The sequence below is a fragment of the Periplaneta americana genome, chromosome 15 (genome assembly GCF_040183065.1).
Source record: "Periplaneta americana isolate PAMFEO1 chromosome 15, P.americana_PAMFEO1_priV1, whole genome shotgun sequence".
NCBI classification, from domain to species: domain Eukaryota; kingdom Metazoa; phylum Arthropoda; class Insecta; order Blattodea; family Blattidae; genus Periplaneta; species Periplaneta americana.
This window is the reverse complement of record NC_091131.1, coordinates 20,367,607-20,385,334: the sequence shown is the minus strand read 5'-3', so window position 1 is coordinate 20,385,334 and position 17,728 is coordinate 20,367,607. Positions and strand designations below refer to the sequence as shown.

At 36.6% G+C, this 17,728-nt stretch overlaps 1 protein-coding gene across 1 annotated transcript in view; it reads left to right on the top strand.

Annotated features, from left to right (window-relative positions):
• Window positions 1-4,264, top strand: part of LOC138715609 (sodium channel protein Nach-like) — a 62,239-nt gene extending 57,975 nt beyond the window's left edge. The window contains exon 15 of the mRNA XM_069848683.1: window positions 3,299-4,264. Within this exon, the coding sequence (XP_069704784.1) occupies window positions 3,299-3,468 (170 nt within the window). The 3' untranslated portion in view covers window positions 3,469-4,264. The remainder of the gene's footprint in view (window positions 1-3,298) is intronic.
• The last annotated feature ends 13,464 nt before the right edge of the window (window positions 4,265-17,728 follow it).

Genomic DNA, 17,728 nt, shown 5'->3' with positions numbered 1-17,728 from the left:
AATAGCGGGGGATTTGAAAGCTGCATTGTCTAGTCCTTGTGACTTTTCTTGCATTTCGAGTCCTGTCAACCAGACTTAAAACCTTCTTAACTGGCATCACATCGACTCAACTATACTCGGCGTCATTTTTAACTCTTACTACATATAAATCCTAGCTCTAGTAATAATGTCTTCAATTACTAGTGCCGTAATTTTGTGTTTCCGCAACTTTGTGTCACAAAAATAAGAAGAATGTTCCTCATATTATGTGAACAATGAAAATTGTTTATATGTACAAAAAAATGGCCCAATTCTTGAAGATCCTTACACAGCACGATTCACACCACAACAAGTTAACAACGGTTTTCAACCCAGTGTTATTCTAATAGTATTATAGGAAGGATTTTACAACTAATGTAAAAAGACGAAATTGGTCTGAAAATAAGATCAAATTAATGGCCAAGAGTCATTATATAAACGAACACAGTAGAGTATGACAACCCTGATTGCTATAATTCCTTGCAAGCATTTTGATAGCTCTGTGCTAGCATGCTTGCTCGCAGACTACGAAGTTCAGGGTTCGGATACTGTTGAGGAAAAAGTTTTTTTATTAATTATGCAGATTCATTTCCTTTACTACAATTCTCTTTTACTGCACAATTTATAAATATTCATCTACTATTGAGAATAGATCCGTTTTCATTGCGTCTTTTCAAATGCCTTTCGCGTTACAACAATTGACGTAAATTTAATTTCAATAACTGCCAAAGCGATCTTGTGTGTGCCACTGAGCATGCGCAGTGTATTGAATCTGGAGCTTATAAAATTCAAGCTGGCCATTTTTTTTTCTGGAACTGTACATAGGTATGGAAGTGCTCGGTTCCCAAGGTATGGGCCCTCATTGCACGTGCGAAGACACTCCCAAATTTCTGGTGTTTCATATTGTCTCACAACCTGCTATAGTTCCATTGCTGAGAGTGGCCACATCTGCCACTGCAGACGAATAAACCAGAGTTGTAAATGGTCTCACAAGTATAAGGCCTGTAACACACTACAGCGAGAGCTATGAACTATGTAATGTGTGGACACAGCATAGCTTAGCCTAACGTCTTCATACTAGAATGAGAACCATGTTGCTACACAGTGGAGCCATCTCTGTATAGATAATTAAAACACGAATTTTATTACGTCATTACACCATATGGAAGGCAGTTTGATCAAAGACATATATCATACGATACAAAGTCTTTGGGTTTGATATGCGCTGGTAGAAATAAAGTTACATCAATTTGAACATCTGACTTTATATTAATTGTTCAATTTCATTCACGTAATATAAATTTTATAGGCTACAATTAGGTTAGGTTACCTGTGAGAGGGAGAAGTACGTAGCTATGTTTTCAAAAAATCGCTAGCCGACCAATGTCAGCTATGCCTTATTTCGAGCGCTACTCAGTGCTAAAGGAAAACATTTTCCATAGCTCGACAAACATATTACATATTTCTCGCTTAAGTGTATTATGGACCTAAATCCAAGGGGTTTATATCAGGTGAACGTGAAGGCCAGGCAATTGATCCACCTCTGTCAATCCACTGACCAGGATATCTTCGATTCAAGTACCTGCAGGCAACGAGACTAAAGTGTTTGAGAACGCCCTCATGCATGTAGTGTCATAGATCACCTGCGGGAGATAAAGACATTCCAGTTAGTACTTACTTACAAATGGCTTTTAAGGAACCCGGAGGTTCATTGCCGCCCTCACATAAGCCCGCCATCAGTCCCTATCCTGTGCAAGATTAATCCAGTCTCTATCATCACACCCCACCTCCCTCAAATCCATTTTAATATTATCCTCCCATCTACGTCTCGGCCTCCCCAAAGGTCTTTTTCCCTCTGGTCTTCCAACTAACACACTATATGCATTTCTGGATTCGCCCATACGTGCTACATGCCCTGCCCATCTCAAACGTCTGGATTTTAAGTTCCTAATTATGTTAGGTGAAGAATACAATGCGTGCAGTTCTGTGTTGTGTAACTTTCTCCATTCTCCTGTAACTTCATCCCTCTTAGCCACAAATATTTTCCTAAGCACCTTATTCTCAAACACCCTTAACCTATGTTCCTCTCTCAGAGTGAGAGTCCAAGTTTCACAACCATACAGAAGAACCGGTAATATAACTGTTTTATAAATTCTAACTTTCAGATTTTTTGACAGCAGACTGGATGATAAGAGCTTCTCAACCGAATAATAACACGCATTTCCCATATTTATTCTGTGTTTAATTTCCTCCTGAGTGTCATTTATATTTGTTACTGTTGCTCCAAGATATTTGAATTTTTCCACCTCTTCGAAGGATAAATCTCCAATTTTTATATTTCCATTTCGTACAATATTCTGGTCACGAGACATAATCATATACTTTGTCTTTTCGGGATTTACTTCCAAACCGATCGCTTTACTTGCTTCAAGTAAAATTTCCGTGTTTTCCCTAATCATTTGTGTATTTTCTCCTAACATATTCACATCATCTGCATAGACGAGAAGCTGATGTAACCCGTTCAATTCCAAACCCTGCCTGTTATCCTGAACTTTCCTTATGGCATATTCTAGAGCGAAGTTAAAAAGTAAAGGTGATAGTGCATCTCCCTGCTTTAGCCCGCAGTGAATTGGAAAAGCATCAGATAGAAACTGACCTATACGGACTCTGCTGTATGTTTCACTGAGACACATTTTAATTAATCGAACTAGTTTCTTGGAAATACCAAATTCAATAAGAATATCATATAATACTTCCCTCTTAACCGAGTCATATGCCTTTTTGAAATCTATGAATAACTGATGTACTGTACCCTTATACTCCCATTTTTTCTCCATTATCTGTCGAATTCAAAAAATTTGGTCAATAGTCGATCTATTACGCCGAAAACGGCACTGATGATCCCCAATAATTTCATCTACGTACGGAGTTAATCTTCTCAAAAGAATATTGGACAAAATTTTGTACAACGTCAACAAAAGTGATATTCCTCGAAAGTTACCACAGTTGGTTTTGTCCCCCTTTTTAAAAATAGGTACAATTATGGATTCCAGTTAGTACATGTTATGATATCTTGCCTACAATCAATCTTGTCTACACATCTATTTTTCTTACCGGTGCCCTTGCCTAAAAATTAGTTTTGCCTGATGACTTTACCTGCGTTTGTCTTGCCTGTACTCCATTTTGCTTCATTATGTAACTTATTTTTTTGGAACATTCTGTATTACATAGGATAGAACAGTCAACTAAAGTGACAATATCTTTGCTTAACCTTTTTCAGTGGGGGCAGGCGGACTAGTGAGCCTTTTTCTGGGGTGCAGCGTACTTAGCATTGTGGAATTCATATTCTACTTCACAATGAGGTTCACATCGCAGCTTCTGCAAGAACTGATAGGACACTACTGCGTAAGAAGGAGCACAACAAATATTTCTCCACTCAGGAATCGTTGATAAAGTAGGACTTGTCAGTGATGAGTGAGTATAGCGCCATTTATTCTGTGGAAAAAAAAGTTGTTGTTGTTTTCTAATGCCAGGCATTTGACAATAAAGTCATTTGACCTCTTGCACTCCAATATTTTTCAAAGATATTATCATGACCAGCCACTGAAGCACAGATTTTGAGGTGTTCCGAATCCATTTCTTGGTTTGAGTTGCACAGTGGGCAGTTAGGGGACTGATATATTCCAATTCTATGCAGGTATTTGGCCAAACAATCATGGCCTGTTGCCAATCTAAATGCAGCTACAGACGATTTTCGTGGTAAATCGGGAATTAACTGTGGATTTTGATGCAGAGAGTTCCATTTTTTCCCTTGGGATTGTGTTATCAAATTTTGTTTGTTGAAGTCTAAGTATATAGATTTAATAAATCTCTTCACAGAGTAATACGTAGATTTAGCAACAAGTCTGTAAGTAGCAGTGCTGCCCTTCTTTGCTAAAGCATCCGCACAGCTTATACAAAAATTTTTTGGTTTTTGGGATGTTTGTAGCAGTTAATCGTACTGATCCTATTATCTTGCATGCCAGTACTAGTGTCGTGTGACCTACAGGGTGTCCGACAAGTCCCACATCATAAGCCAAATTATAAAATATGTTCAGTATGTCCCACTCCAATTGTAAAACATGTCTGGAGGACTCATGAGCTATGCAAGGGGGGTTACCGAGTTTGACCCCCTCCCCTTGTACTTACTTACTTACTGGCTTTTAAGGAACCCGTAGGTTCATTGCCACCCTCACATAAGCCTGCCATTCGTCCCTATCCTGAGCAAGATTAATCCAGTCTCTACCATCATATCCCACCTCCCTCAAATCCATTTTAATATTATCCTCCCATCTACGTCTCGGCCTCCCCAAAGGTCTTTTTCCCTCCTACCTCCCAACTAACACTCTATATGCATTTCTGGATTCGCCCATACGTGCTACATGTCCTGCCCATCTCAAACGTCTGAATTTTATGTTCCTAATTATGACAGGTGAAGTATGCAATGCGTGCAGTTCTGTAACTTTCTCCATTCTCCTGTAACTTCATTCCTCTCAGCCCCAAATATTTTCGTAAGAACCTTATTCTCAAACACCCTTAATCTCTGTTCCTCTCTCAAAGTGAGAGTCCAAGTTTCACAACCATACAGAACAACTGGTAATATAACTGTTTTATAAATTCTAACTTTCAGACTTTTTGACAGAAGACTAGATGACAAAAGCTTCTCAACCGAATAATAACAGGCATTTCCCATATTTATTCTGCGTTTAACTCGAGTGTCATTTATATTTGTTACTGTTGCTCCAAGATATTTGAATTTTTCCACCTCTTCGAAGGATAAATCTCCAATTTTTTTGGTGATTATCTTTTCCTTCCCATAATACAATAAGTAATCGCCTATTTGTGATATGCCATTCCCATCTAACCTAACCTCTTGTACTCCCACAAAGTCTATTCTATATCTAGCAAGTTCTTTTGCTACTAATGTTACCCCTCCTGTTCTATAAAGACTAGTTACGTTCCATGTACCAAATCTTATAACCTTTTTCCTTTGCTGTGGTCGTGCCGGAGAATCAGTCCCATTCCGAAGCTTACTGTTAGGTTTCGTAACAAGCTGTTTTTTACGGTGATGGGTTGTTAGCCCTTCGCCCAACCTCCAACCTTGTACTTAAAAAAATTACATTTTTAGATTTGAATATTTTTTTTAATCCATAATCGTTTTGCTTTCTCTAATTTTTCACTGTCAGAGTAACAAAATCTACATCGACATAATGCATAGTCCTCCTACCACTTCTTCAGTATAATCCCTGTGCTTGATGCTGAGGCAGGTTCGAGTTATAACTATACTATCTTTATAATAAAGAGATCTACTGCCTAGTATCAACTTTGTAATAAAATGATGCTGACACGATATGAAATTTAATTTATTGTGAAACATATTGAAAAGGTGTTTTGACAGTTTTGCAGTACAGATGTTAAATATTGTGCACTGTCGATTTTAAATTAATTTTGAGAGTGGTATTCACCTGTTCGTTAGTTTCAGTTCTGACTTTATTGTGAAGCATTCATTTAACATTTTGTACAACATTGTCAACAATGACATTTCTTTGACATCTGGCTCCACATTCTTCATCTTAAATACTATGTCTGTTACAACTCATCGCTACAAGTGATTGAAAATCAAACACACATAGAATACCAGTGCTTGTATCTCTTCAGTGACCTTTCTTATCTGAACATAGTATCACTAGCAGATATTTACTGCTATTTTTAAACTTCTAAATATTTTAAATTTCAAATATGTGCATACAACTTGACCTAAATTGGTTATATAATATTTAAAGATTCAATTAAAGTGTGGTTATCATTATAAGGCTAATTTTAACATTTTACAAATTTTATTAATTGTTATTTATTGCATGCCAAAATGACTTAGAATAGCGATGTCAAAGAAAGACTGCATGAACGACGTTCGATTCCTTCACATGCTTATGTGCTGGAGTGGAATTCCGAAACGAGCAAGACACAGGGGCGGACAAAGTGGAAATGATCTGGTGTCCAGATGTAGTAATTCGTTACACATTTGTTTATACATTTTTATTAAGTGCAATTATCCGATAGCTGAATAATTTATATATGGTTTACAATAGTCAGCCAAGGTTAGTTTTGTAGCCTATTATAGCCTAATGCTGCTTTAGTAACTTAAAAATAACATAACAGATAGAATGATTTTTTAATATTCTTGGTTATTAGAATTACTATCTTCTGTAATGGCGAAAATAATATTATTTTCGACAATTGTTATGAGTTCTATTTTCTAAAACTGTATCTTATCAAAATACAGAGTGATTTATATAGAACTGACACATTTCTTTCATTAATTGTTTCAAAACGAATTCTGCTAGTGACAACTTATTATACCTAAAATGTAGAGGAATTTTGGGAGATTATTTACCTCTATAGCAAATGTTGAAAATGTCCTCCATCCTGCATGAGGCACAACTCAACACGTCGTTCCATGTTACTGGCCACTCGTTGGAGGACTCTGTTGTCAATAGCTTGAATCTCCTGTGTGATGTTGTGCTTCAGATCGTCCAATGTCTGGGGACGTGTGGCGTAAACCCTGTCTTTTAAGTAACCCCATAGAAAGAAGTCCGGCGTTGTCAAATCCGGAGATCTCGGTGGCCACAGGTTCCTGGAAATTATTCGGTCGTCAAAGAAACTTGCAATTAGTTCCATGGATTCATTTGATGTATGGCATGTAGCGCCATCTTGCTGAAAATATCCTTGACTCAGCTCTACATCGTCCAGTTCCTCAACAAACTCCATGAAAATAAGTCGGTACTCTGCAGTGTTCACAGTCCAGTTGTTTCCAATTTGTTTACCAGTCCCAGTATTGTGTTTCTTTTGGGAGGATTGCGAACATCAAATTCTCTCTGGTATGCCCTTTGAGTAGCTGTAATTGAATTCGTAATCCAGTATTGCTTCACAAGGAAGAGTCGTTGATTTAATGTGTACTGCATTTTCACGTTGACACAAAATGTCGAAAACAGCTGCCAACAATAGGAATAAAACATAAACATCTGCGCATCTAGTGCTTCCAACAATAGGAATAAAACATAAACATCTGCGCATCTAGTGACAAAGAATCGAAACTCCAGAACATTCTGCTTAATTTGGTGCTAAAATTGGGTCAGTTCTGCCAACAATAGGAATAAAACATAAACATCTGCGCATCTAGTGACAAGGAATCGAAACTCCAGAACATTCTGCTTAATTTGGTGCTAAAATTGGGTCACTGAATGAATTTCCAACGGAATAATTAAAAAAATAAATGTGTCAGTTCTATATAAATCACTCTGTACTTCATTATTAATACCATGTACTTTGTAGTACATACAATAAATTATGTAAAATTATAGACTTCGGTTTTGCAACATCATGTATTAAATTTAAACACTATTTATTTACAGAAATGTCTTCAATTAATAACTCTTTTATATCTGTACTTTATTTCTTTGTTATGTATACATCTGTAATTCAATTTACGTGTTTGGAACTTAAATGTTTATCACATTAGTATATACACTCAACTTTTGTAAACTGTGTATTTACAGCACATGTTTATGTATCTTTTATTTTTAATTTGTTGTTTGTATTGCTTCTTTTGGTTCCTTGCAATTGGAGATAACTTCCTGTAAGGACACTCAATAAAGAAATAATCAATTAATTAATACATAAATAATCCAGATATTTGTACTTACGGTATTCTGTAATGTATCTAATAATTTTAATCGTTTTTCCCCCTCGATATATCTGTATGTTTGTTCATGGTGTGTTGAATAATGTCGCTGTATGCTGCTTTTCTTACTAATCGTATGTTTACCACATATTAAGCACTGTATATCTCCTTCCTGTTCCTTGCATAGGAACTCCAGTGCCCATTCGACCTGGAACTTGTTGCACGATCTCTTCGCTGGGTGCATGATTAATGCCAACTGTACACTGTACAACCCTCACTGCAGTATGTATTCATAGCTGGCGCAATCTGCATGCTCCAGGCACAAGTGTTCTCGTAGCGCATATATGCTTTGATTGACATCACTGACTTAGAACCACTCCAGTATTCACATATAATTTATAATGCTTTTACATATGTTCAATTTTATAATATGCACAAATATTCTCTCACTGTACGAGGCCTGTCTAAGATGTATCCGATCTTAAATTTTCCCGCGCAAAGTAGTGATTCTAAGGCAGCACCACTGTGCACGGTGGAAGAAGGAACCGTAATGCGGATGCTTGAATTTTTTCACTGCATTCGCTTGTGCCAGTCACTGGCTGGTGGTCGCCAAGTAAGGTGCTGTTCTAAGTGTTTGTCGGATTTAGTTTTCTCGCAAGATGACTGAACGAATTGAGCAAAGATACTGCATCAAATTTTGTCAAAAGCTTGGTGATTCTCAAAGTCAGACAATTCATAAGATTCAGCAGGTGTTTGGGGAAGATGCAATGGGTGTAACACAAATTAAGGAGTGGTTCAACCGATTCAAAGATGGCCGCACATCAGCGGAGAGTGAGCAGCGTTGTGGCAGGCCTCAAACTACTCTCAGTGCAGCTGTTGTTGAGAGGGTGCGAAATTTGGTGATGGCAGATCGTCGTTTGACCGTGCGGGAGATTGCCGAAGAGGTTGGAGTGAGTAAAGATTCTGCACATGCAATTTCGCGTGATGATTTGAACATGAACCGAGTGGCTGCGAAATTCGTGCCCAAGTTGTTGTCCCCGGAACAAAAAGACCTCCGTCGTGACGTTGCACAGGACCTTCTGGACACCACCAACACTGATCCTGGGTTTCTGAACACCATGATAACTGGAGATGAGTCATGGGTGTACGGGTACGACCCAGAAACAAAAAGGCAGTCGTCGCAATGGAAGGAAGCATCCCGAGTCTCCAAGGCCGAAGAAAGCGCGGCAGGTGCGAAGCAAAATCAAGGTGATGCTGACTGTTTTCTTTGATGTCCGTGGAATTGTGCATCACGAATACGCACCGGAAGGACAAACGGTGACAAAGGAGTACTATCAAGATGTTCTCCGACGACTCCGTGATGCAGTTCGGCGCAAAAGACCAGACATGTGGGCGGCGAACAACTGGCACTTGCATCACGACAGCGCCCCCGCACATTCATCCCAATTGATCCACACTTTCTTGGCCAAACATGGAATTACAACCGTTCGCCAACCTCCCTACTCTCCAGACCTGGCTCCTTGCGACTTCTGGTTGTTTCCAAAATTGAAGACACCACTGAAAGGATCCCGTTTTGAGAGTAGATAAGAGATAATGCGGAACGCGATGACGGAGCTGAACACCATTCCAAAAGAAGACTTCCAGAGGTGTTTCCGGCAGTGGAAGGATCGGTGGGCTAAGTGTGTGCAAGCACAAGGGGCCTACTTTGCAGGGGATTAGGGTCCCAACCCCGTCAGGTCTTTGAAATATTTTTTCTGGCTAAAGGTCAGATACTTTTTAGACAGGCCTCGTATATCACCTGTGTTCAATGAGCCATTTATTTTGTTCTCCACTTGAAGATGACATTTTAAATAAGTCGAAAATATTTGTGGGAATATAACTTTGCAATGTAATAAAACAGAAAATTAATTCTGTATTAATATAGATGTATAAGTTGTAGACTGCAACTACACAACTATAATTTAATATAAATGTCAACTTATCTGAAATCAACTCTCAAAATGACTTTCAAAAATAAATGTTTTTTGTTCATGATGGAACCACTTACCTGACACAGAGGAGACACTGAAGATGGGAGGATAGAAATTCGGTGTTAGTGGAGAGCCAAACAGTCATGCCCAGTAGTAATCCGGAAGATTGCAACAGCATCTTTTCTTGGTCCATCTGGTACTGATGAATTGTCAAATTTTTGCCTCATATCATGAGGTATTTCAATTCGTCTTTGAAGTTGTCATTATTGATATGTTTAATATCAAAATAATAAATTGTTTGTTTACTTAATTGTTGAATTTTGGTTTATTTTTTGGCGAGTAAATCTGCTCTTTCTCTTAGGAAAATATTTGGGGCTAAGCGGGATGAAGTTACAGGAGAATGGAGAAAGTTACACAACACAGAACTGCACGCATTGTATTCTTCACCTAACATAATTAGGAACTTAAAATCCAGACGTTTGAGATGGGCAGGGCATGTAGCACGTATGGGCGAATCCAGAAATGCATATAGAGTGTTAGTTGGGAGGCCAGAGGGGAAAAGACCTTTGGGGAGGCCGAGATGTAGATGGGAAGATAATATTAAAATGGATTTGAGGGAGGTGGGATATGATGATAGAGATTGGATTAATCTTGCTCAGGATAGGGACCAATGGCGGGCTTATGTGAGGGCGGCAATGAACCTCCGGGTTCCTTAAAAGCCAATAAATAAGTAAGTAAGTAAATCTGCTCTTTCATTACCAGCAAGATCATAGTGAGATGGTATCCATTGTATGATGATTGTCTTGTTATTTTTCTGCAAGAGTTTAATTTCATTTTGAAAGCTCTTTATCTGATTTGTTTTCGGATTATGGATTTTAGCTATTGCTTGCATGCGAAATATTGAAATGTATAATTGAAATGTATAATTATATCAAACGTTTGTATCAGGATTAAGGTTCTAAACATTCAGTATATTATATAAATCCTATGAATTCTCTGTAAGTAATAATTTAGTATTCCATACTCTAAAGCTAAACAGTGAAGCAATTATTATAGTGACAGTTTCTTTTAAAGAAAGCAGGTTAATGCTGTAGTCTGTTTTTATACTTATGTAAGTGTTCTAGTTGTTATTTTGTATCTATACACTATATTGTACACATAATTTAATGTCATTCTGGATGCCACTGTGAGGGAACATCTCGTCTCAGTGTAGTGCAGATATACTCTATAGCATCTATTAGATGCTTTATGGTTGTGCTAACAGATGGCGTTACTTGTCAACAATGTGACGCTGAAACATGTGTTCAGGTTACTGAACCAGCGACAGTCCTGACGATTGGTTAATTAATATTAACCCGGCACACTCACAATCACACAAATTTCCAGACTCTAGACACCCAGGGAATTCCTCTTCTTCAAGAAAAATTCACCGAGAGCTGAGCCCGGGAATCGAACCCGGGACCTCCTGATCTGGAAGCCAGCATGCTGACCAACAGACCACAGAGGCAGTCAATATGAAATTCTGTAGGAATTAATGAGACATAACACTTAAATTTGATAGCAGACTCTTAGTTACAATCTCTCTATTGCTCTATGTATTCTATTTTGGGAATTTACATCCTCTAATTCTCTGTGTGTGTCTGTTTGTGTCTTTTGATGTAAATATATGTATGAGAAGGGCCATTCGAAAAAAAACAGCGTCACTTTATATGAGCCGTTGAGAGCAGAAGTGGTGTAAGTCAAAAATGGATAATGAGGGTTAAAGTAAACATTCTGTAAAATACAGCGCAAAGTAGCAATTAATATTCAATTTATTTAAACTATTAGTACTCACTGGATAGTACGAAAGACATATTAATTGCTACTTTGCGCTGTATTTTGCAGAATTTTCACTTTAAACCTCATTACCCAAGTTTGACTTACACCACTTTTGCTCTGAACAGCTCATATCCAAGTGTAAGATCCAATGCCAAGATACCTTCAACTGTTGATTACTCAGGAATGGGAATAATTTTTCTCATCAGAAGTAGCTGCTAAATTACTATAATTTGGTTTAAGAGACCATTACTTGCTTTCAGTCATCTGATGATTAATTTATTTTTAGAATTCAATTGATAAATCTATTTGTTGAAATTCTTTCGTTTAAAAAAATTGAATTACTGACAAAACAATAAAAATGTATTAATAAATTAAATTTTAAACTAACAAAGATAAAAATTGTAATGCGACCTGTACCATATGTAAAATAATCAACAAATAAAGATATTTAATAATCTGTTTTGTATTTTATTGCAATTACAGTAGTTTTCCATTTATATTTACATATTAATAAACAGATTTCTTTAATTTTTTAATGTAAGTTTTATGTGTAAGATGCCCGGTGTCTCGTGGTTTTCCACGCAGTCCGTCTTACTCCATTATCTGTATCTGGATAGGGTGTATTTGGACTACGGCAATTCAAAATCTGATAGTTAAATATAAGAAACTATAATTGGGATTTTCTTGACATAAATACGTCTATATCTAAGCGTCATGATGCGTAAAAGATAATATTAATAGAAGGCGTAATTACGTCAAATTCTTCAGAACATATGGTTCACTGACAGTTTTTTCTCACTATTCACACACGTTATGATTGTCATTAAATTAGGCTATATATTTAATGCACGCCATAATGCTGCTCGTTTCTACTTTCAAGCTCTGTTCTGTTACTCGCATTTGCGTTGTTTTCTGTATAAGTATGATTATGATGGCTGCATTCAAATTTTCTTTCTACCTTCATTAATTCATTATTTTGTTGGTGTGAACTGAAGATGCGAGTTGTGTATACTGGTAAGTAGGAGTGTTCTTATATTATAATATAATAAACTATGAAATTTTTAAAACCACTGAAGATCAGTGCGGTTAAATGCCATTTACATTTCTAATTTATATAATTATAAGCTACAAAAGAGAATATTAAAAATTATAAAGTGTGTACCGTGGTACCTATTCGATCAAGCAATAAAAAAACATTCATAAACCTTGAATTATTATTTCTATCTTGTATTTACATCCTTGAAACAGTCTTCGTCATCCACCAAAATTTCGATAATTTCAAAACAAACTCAGTATTTCACAATAAAATTAACCACATGAACATGTAGTAATTTACTTTTGAATTAACACAGGCTTTTCAGAAGTCGTGATAATTTATCACATAAAGGAATAAGTCTCTATAACAAACTCCCCACTGAAACAAAAGCCCTTAAGAATACAAGATTTAAAAAGTCAGTGAAACATTATTTTACTTGCATGCCATTTACCATCAGTGAGTATCGGTATCACAGTTTAAAGTTACAAAATTGACACTATAATATCAGTGGCGTATACTGGTTTAAGGGTCTGGGCTACCGCTGACCCTATTATTACGCAAAATATATTTTAAAATCCCTATAATAAAATTCCTTACCTATTTATATGCGAATTCCAGACGTCTTGATTGGGAAGAAAATACTTTGATGACTTCGTCATTGAAATTACAGTTGGGCCGGTAGCCCGCAAAATACGCCCCTGTGTAATATAGTTTTTCTTTCTTGTGTGTACTGCTCTTCAGTTTTGTGTGTTTCAGGTACCTGGGTGAAGTTACCGAAGAAGAAGAAGAAGAAGAAGAAGAAGAAGAAGAAGAAGAAGAAGGAGGAGGAGGAAGGGAAGGAGGAGGAAGAGGAAGAAGAAGAGGAAGAGGAAGAAGATTGCAAGGGTGTGAACGCTAGTGGTCTGGAAAAGGCTGGAAAGAGATGACTACATTACTGTATATTTTCCAGAAATTCTACGATTTTATTATGTCTAGAGATAAGAATGTTTTTAAAACGACTTCATTGTAACACTAATTTTTGTAGATATATTATTTCTCATTGAGAATTCAAGTTGAAATAGAATGATATGTTACAACATTTATATTATTACTTATTCTCGCGATGCCATGAATTCATTGTAAATCCTAAGGTTAATATATTGTCTTATCCTATCCTATCCTGTCGTATCCTATCATTATAAACACTGTGAAACATTCACTTGTGTAATTATTACCAAGATTATACACTAGTTACATTTTAATTTATTGGTCTGACCCAATATTTTGGGTTTGCCCTGCGACATAGAATAGCTCACAATAAAATTTAAAATGAAAAATTATATAAACAAGTTTCAGACAAAATTGATTAAGACATAAGAAAAAAAAATAGAACCAAATATAATTTAAATTGAATGTACACCATAAAGATGCTGACGAAATATCACTACAGAAAATTTTATTATGGTGGTGACGATGGCATCTTGAAGATCTCTCGTCAGCTTGTATTTTTCCCTCCACTTTGCAAAGGCTTTCGGGATGGTGCCTCTCGCTCCGAAGAAGAGACCGGCAACTGTGTTTTTTTCTACGTTGTATTTCGCCGATAGGTACTGAATCGTGGGCTCGTAGATTTTCTTTTTCTCTTCGTTCACTTCAGATGGTTGAGTGGCTGGGATTTCAAATCTGATTGTACGATCAATTATTTCGGCTGTCTGTTTATTTCTATTTATGGCTATGATAATGATCCTACGATTGCTTCCACCATCAGCAATACAATGAACTTCCTCGTGAACGTCTAGATTTTTGGATCGAAGTGCATCTGCATTATTATCAATAAACTATTAGTATAGTTTTTTATTTAGTTTCTGTTTTAAATTGTGACATTTGTTACATACAACGTTTTATGCTATTCTAGCATTAGAATATGTAAAAAAAAAAAACTATTACAATTTACAAAATGTAATGTTATGACGTAGTAGAGACATGAGTACTGGATATGACGTAATATGGTTGCTAAGTAACTGTTTCTAAGACAATGTTATTTTGTTGTTGTTTTGAAGAATTCAAGGCAACGATTTTAGCTTTTTCTTACGGGTACAGTCTTAGAAAGAAGTTTTATTATACAGAAACTTTATAAGTCCCAGAAAGGAGGCAGTGCGCATTATCAGACATACAACGAAACAAAACTAATTTTATTACCTCAGCTAGTCCTTCTCTTGTGAACCAGGTCTCTCGTCCTCTGGTCATGCACGCTTTCTCCTTTCTGGGACTTATAAAGCATATGTGCGACAAAGCGTTTTTCTAAGACTGTACATTGTATAAAATTGTATTGTGAAGGCGGTGATGACGTCATGGAATACTGTTGTTGTTTTCTAATGCCAGGCGTTTGACAATAAAGTCATTTGACCTCTTGCACTCCAATATTTTTCAAAGATATTATCATGGCCAGCCACTGAAGCACAGATTTTGAGGTGTTCCGAATCCATTTCTTGGTTTGAGTTGCACAATGGGCAGTTAGGGGACTGATATATTCCAATTCTATGCAGGTGTTTGGCCAAACAATCATGGCCTGTTGCCAATCTAAATGCAGCTACAGACGATTTTCGTGGTAAATCGGGAATTAACTGTGGATTATGATGCAGAGAGTTCCGTTTTTTCCCTTGAGATTGTATTATCAAATTTGTTTGTTGAGGTCTAAGTATGTAGATTTAATAAATCTCTTCACAGAGCAATACGTAGATTTAGTAACAGGTCTGTAAGTAGCAGTGCTGCCCTTCTTTGCTAAAGCATCCACATTCTCGTTTCCCAGGATTTCACAATGGGATGGTATCCATTGGAATACAATTCCTTTATTGAGTGACATTAATTGCGAGAGCATTTTAGTTATTTCTGCTGTTTGAGATGAAGGTGTGTGTTTAGAGACTATTGATAGAATAGCTGCTTTGGAGTCTGACAATATAACTGCATTTTTAAATTTATTGATGTGGCATAAATGATTCCTGAGACTTTCACTTATTGCAACGATTTCTCCATCAAAATTTGTTGTTCCATAGCCAAGAGATCTATAAAGTGAGAAGAGACAGCACGTAACACCTGCACCGGCACCTTGTTCTCTGGAGATCAAGGATCTGTCAGTGTATAAATGAAGCTAGTTTTGTGGAGGGTACCTAATATTAATTGTCTCTAAAGACAATTGTTTCATTATTTCGGTGCTTGCTTCTGATTTCAGTATTTCTTCTGTTAAATTTAGATTATATTCTATATTTAATAGGAATACTAGTTGCTAATTAACCTTTACTGGCACGAGTGCCAGATTTAGGCCAATTGTACACAATAAAATTTATAGCATCATAACAAGCGTTTTAATTATAGGATTGGATAAAATATTACCAATATTACTGTTATTATCATTATGTACAGTATATTAAAATGTAATGCCTGAAATCTGCCTCAGTGGCATTGCAGTTACAATGCTTTCCTTTGTATCCAAGAAATGGACGCTGACTCTAAACTCTAAAAGCTTTGGTTTTTCTCTTTGTCTGATGCTCATCGATATTGATATGTCTGTCTATAACATTCTTGACCAAGTTTTTTTGCACCCTATTGTAGATGGAGAAACACTCATTGCTTAAAAGCTACATCACTAGATTGGCAGGGAAAAAGATACCGGTACCTTTGTGTTGGCCTATGTGATCAGAGGGTTGAATATGGATTCGTTAAGCCTGCCATAAATCTTCTTCTTCCCTTCAAGTATTAGGCCATATGGCCTGTTATGATCTCACAGTTGAATTTTCAATCCAGAGCTTCTCTGGATGGCTGAGAGATCTCTTCCCGTTTGGATGATAGTGCAGCATGTCTTTTGGGATTCTATCTCTACGCATGCGTTGTAGATGATTTATCCAGTTCTGATAATGTTTTACGTAATTAATTACAGGTTCTAGTTGTAATTCTTCCATTACGTCTTCATAAATGTCTCATGAAAGTATGGGACACTTTTGCTATCGACGTTATTTTGTAAAGAGAAGTTAGAAGTTACTGAAAAATGTATGAAGTAAGATTAAAAAACTATTGCCCTTACATAAATTTACATGAATAAAAATTGTTTATGTCATTTGACAGTACTTTATTCTTATCTTTCTTTCATTTTCATTTATTATAGGCATACCTATTCCATATATCTTATATTAGCATAGAAGGTTTAAGATTTGGAACAATTCAAGAGTTATACAATTGTTTGGTGAGATGAGGTGGTATCTCAGTACTGGTACCCATCATACATACTTCATTCATATTTGCTGATGTCAAAATGAAACATTTGCAAACATTTATACAAATATAAAAAATAATTTTAACATTAATTTATGAAGTAAACATGTCAGAGAAATTATTGATTTTTACATTATGAAATAAATTTTGATTAAAATACGGGACTTTTGCGTGTCTCGACAAAAATTATGGGGACCCCGGACATGTAGGTCAAAAAGAGTATAGATCGATCGCAAACTTGCACCTACACAAAAGACGAATTGGCATCCAATTACATGGACTTGCCAAAGAGTCTTGCTGGGGGAGTGTTTAAACAGTACGCTCAATGAGTAAGCAGCCATTTGGAAATGGCCGCACACAGAACTCCACACGCAGCAGAAGCCTCAGAGAGAATCTCCCGCAGGTTGGTGCCATGAGTTTGCGATAGGATTTGTTGTTACCAATTTGGCTATTTTTTTCTTATATATATATATATATATATATATATATATATATATATATATATATATATATATATATATGTAGGAGGGACCCAAAGGCTTGTACTGCAACTTGAGGCTTATTGTGCTTACCACTCCCATTCTGTGAATGATTGGGTAGCTGAACAGCCACCCTCTTGTACAAGTACAGCAGCATGCTGCACCGTGAATTTAACTCGGGCTAAGCTATGGATGATATGTGAATTAATGATGGCTAAATGAGTCCGAAATCCAACGCCGAAAGTTACCCAGAAATTCTGCTTCAATTGGTTGAGGGAAAGCCCCAAAAAGAATTCGAATCCGGGACAATTTGGCTGTCTTGGTTATTATTCTTAGCCAATTATAAAGTGGAAGGTAAATTTACTATTTGAAAGGAAATTTAAAGTTAGGAAAGAGGGAAATTTTGCCTATAGGATTTGCCAGTCCTGGGTAAAGTAAAGTTTTG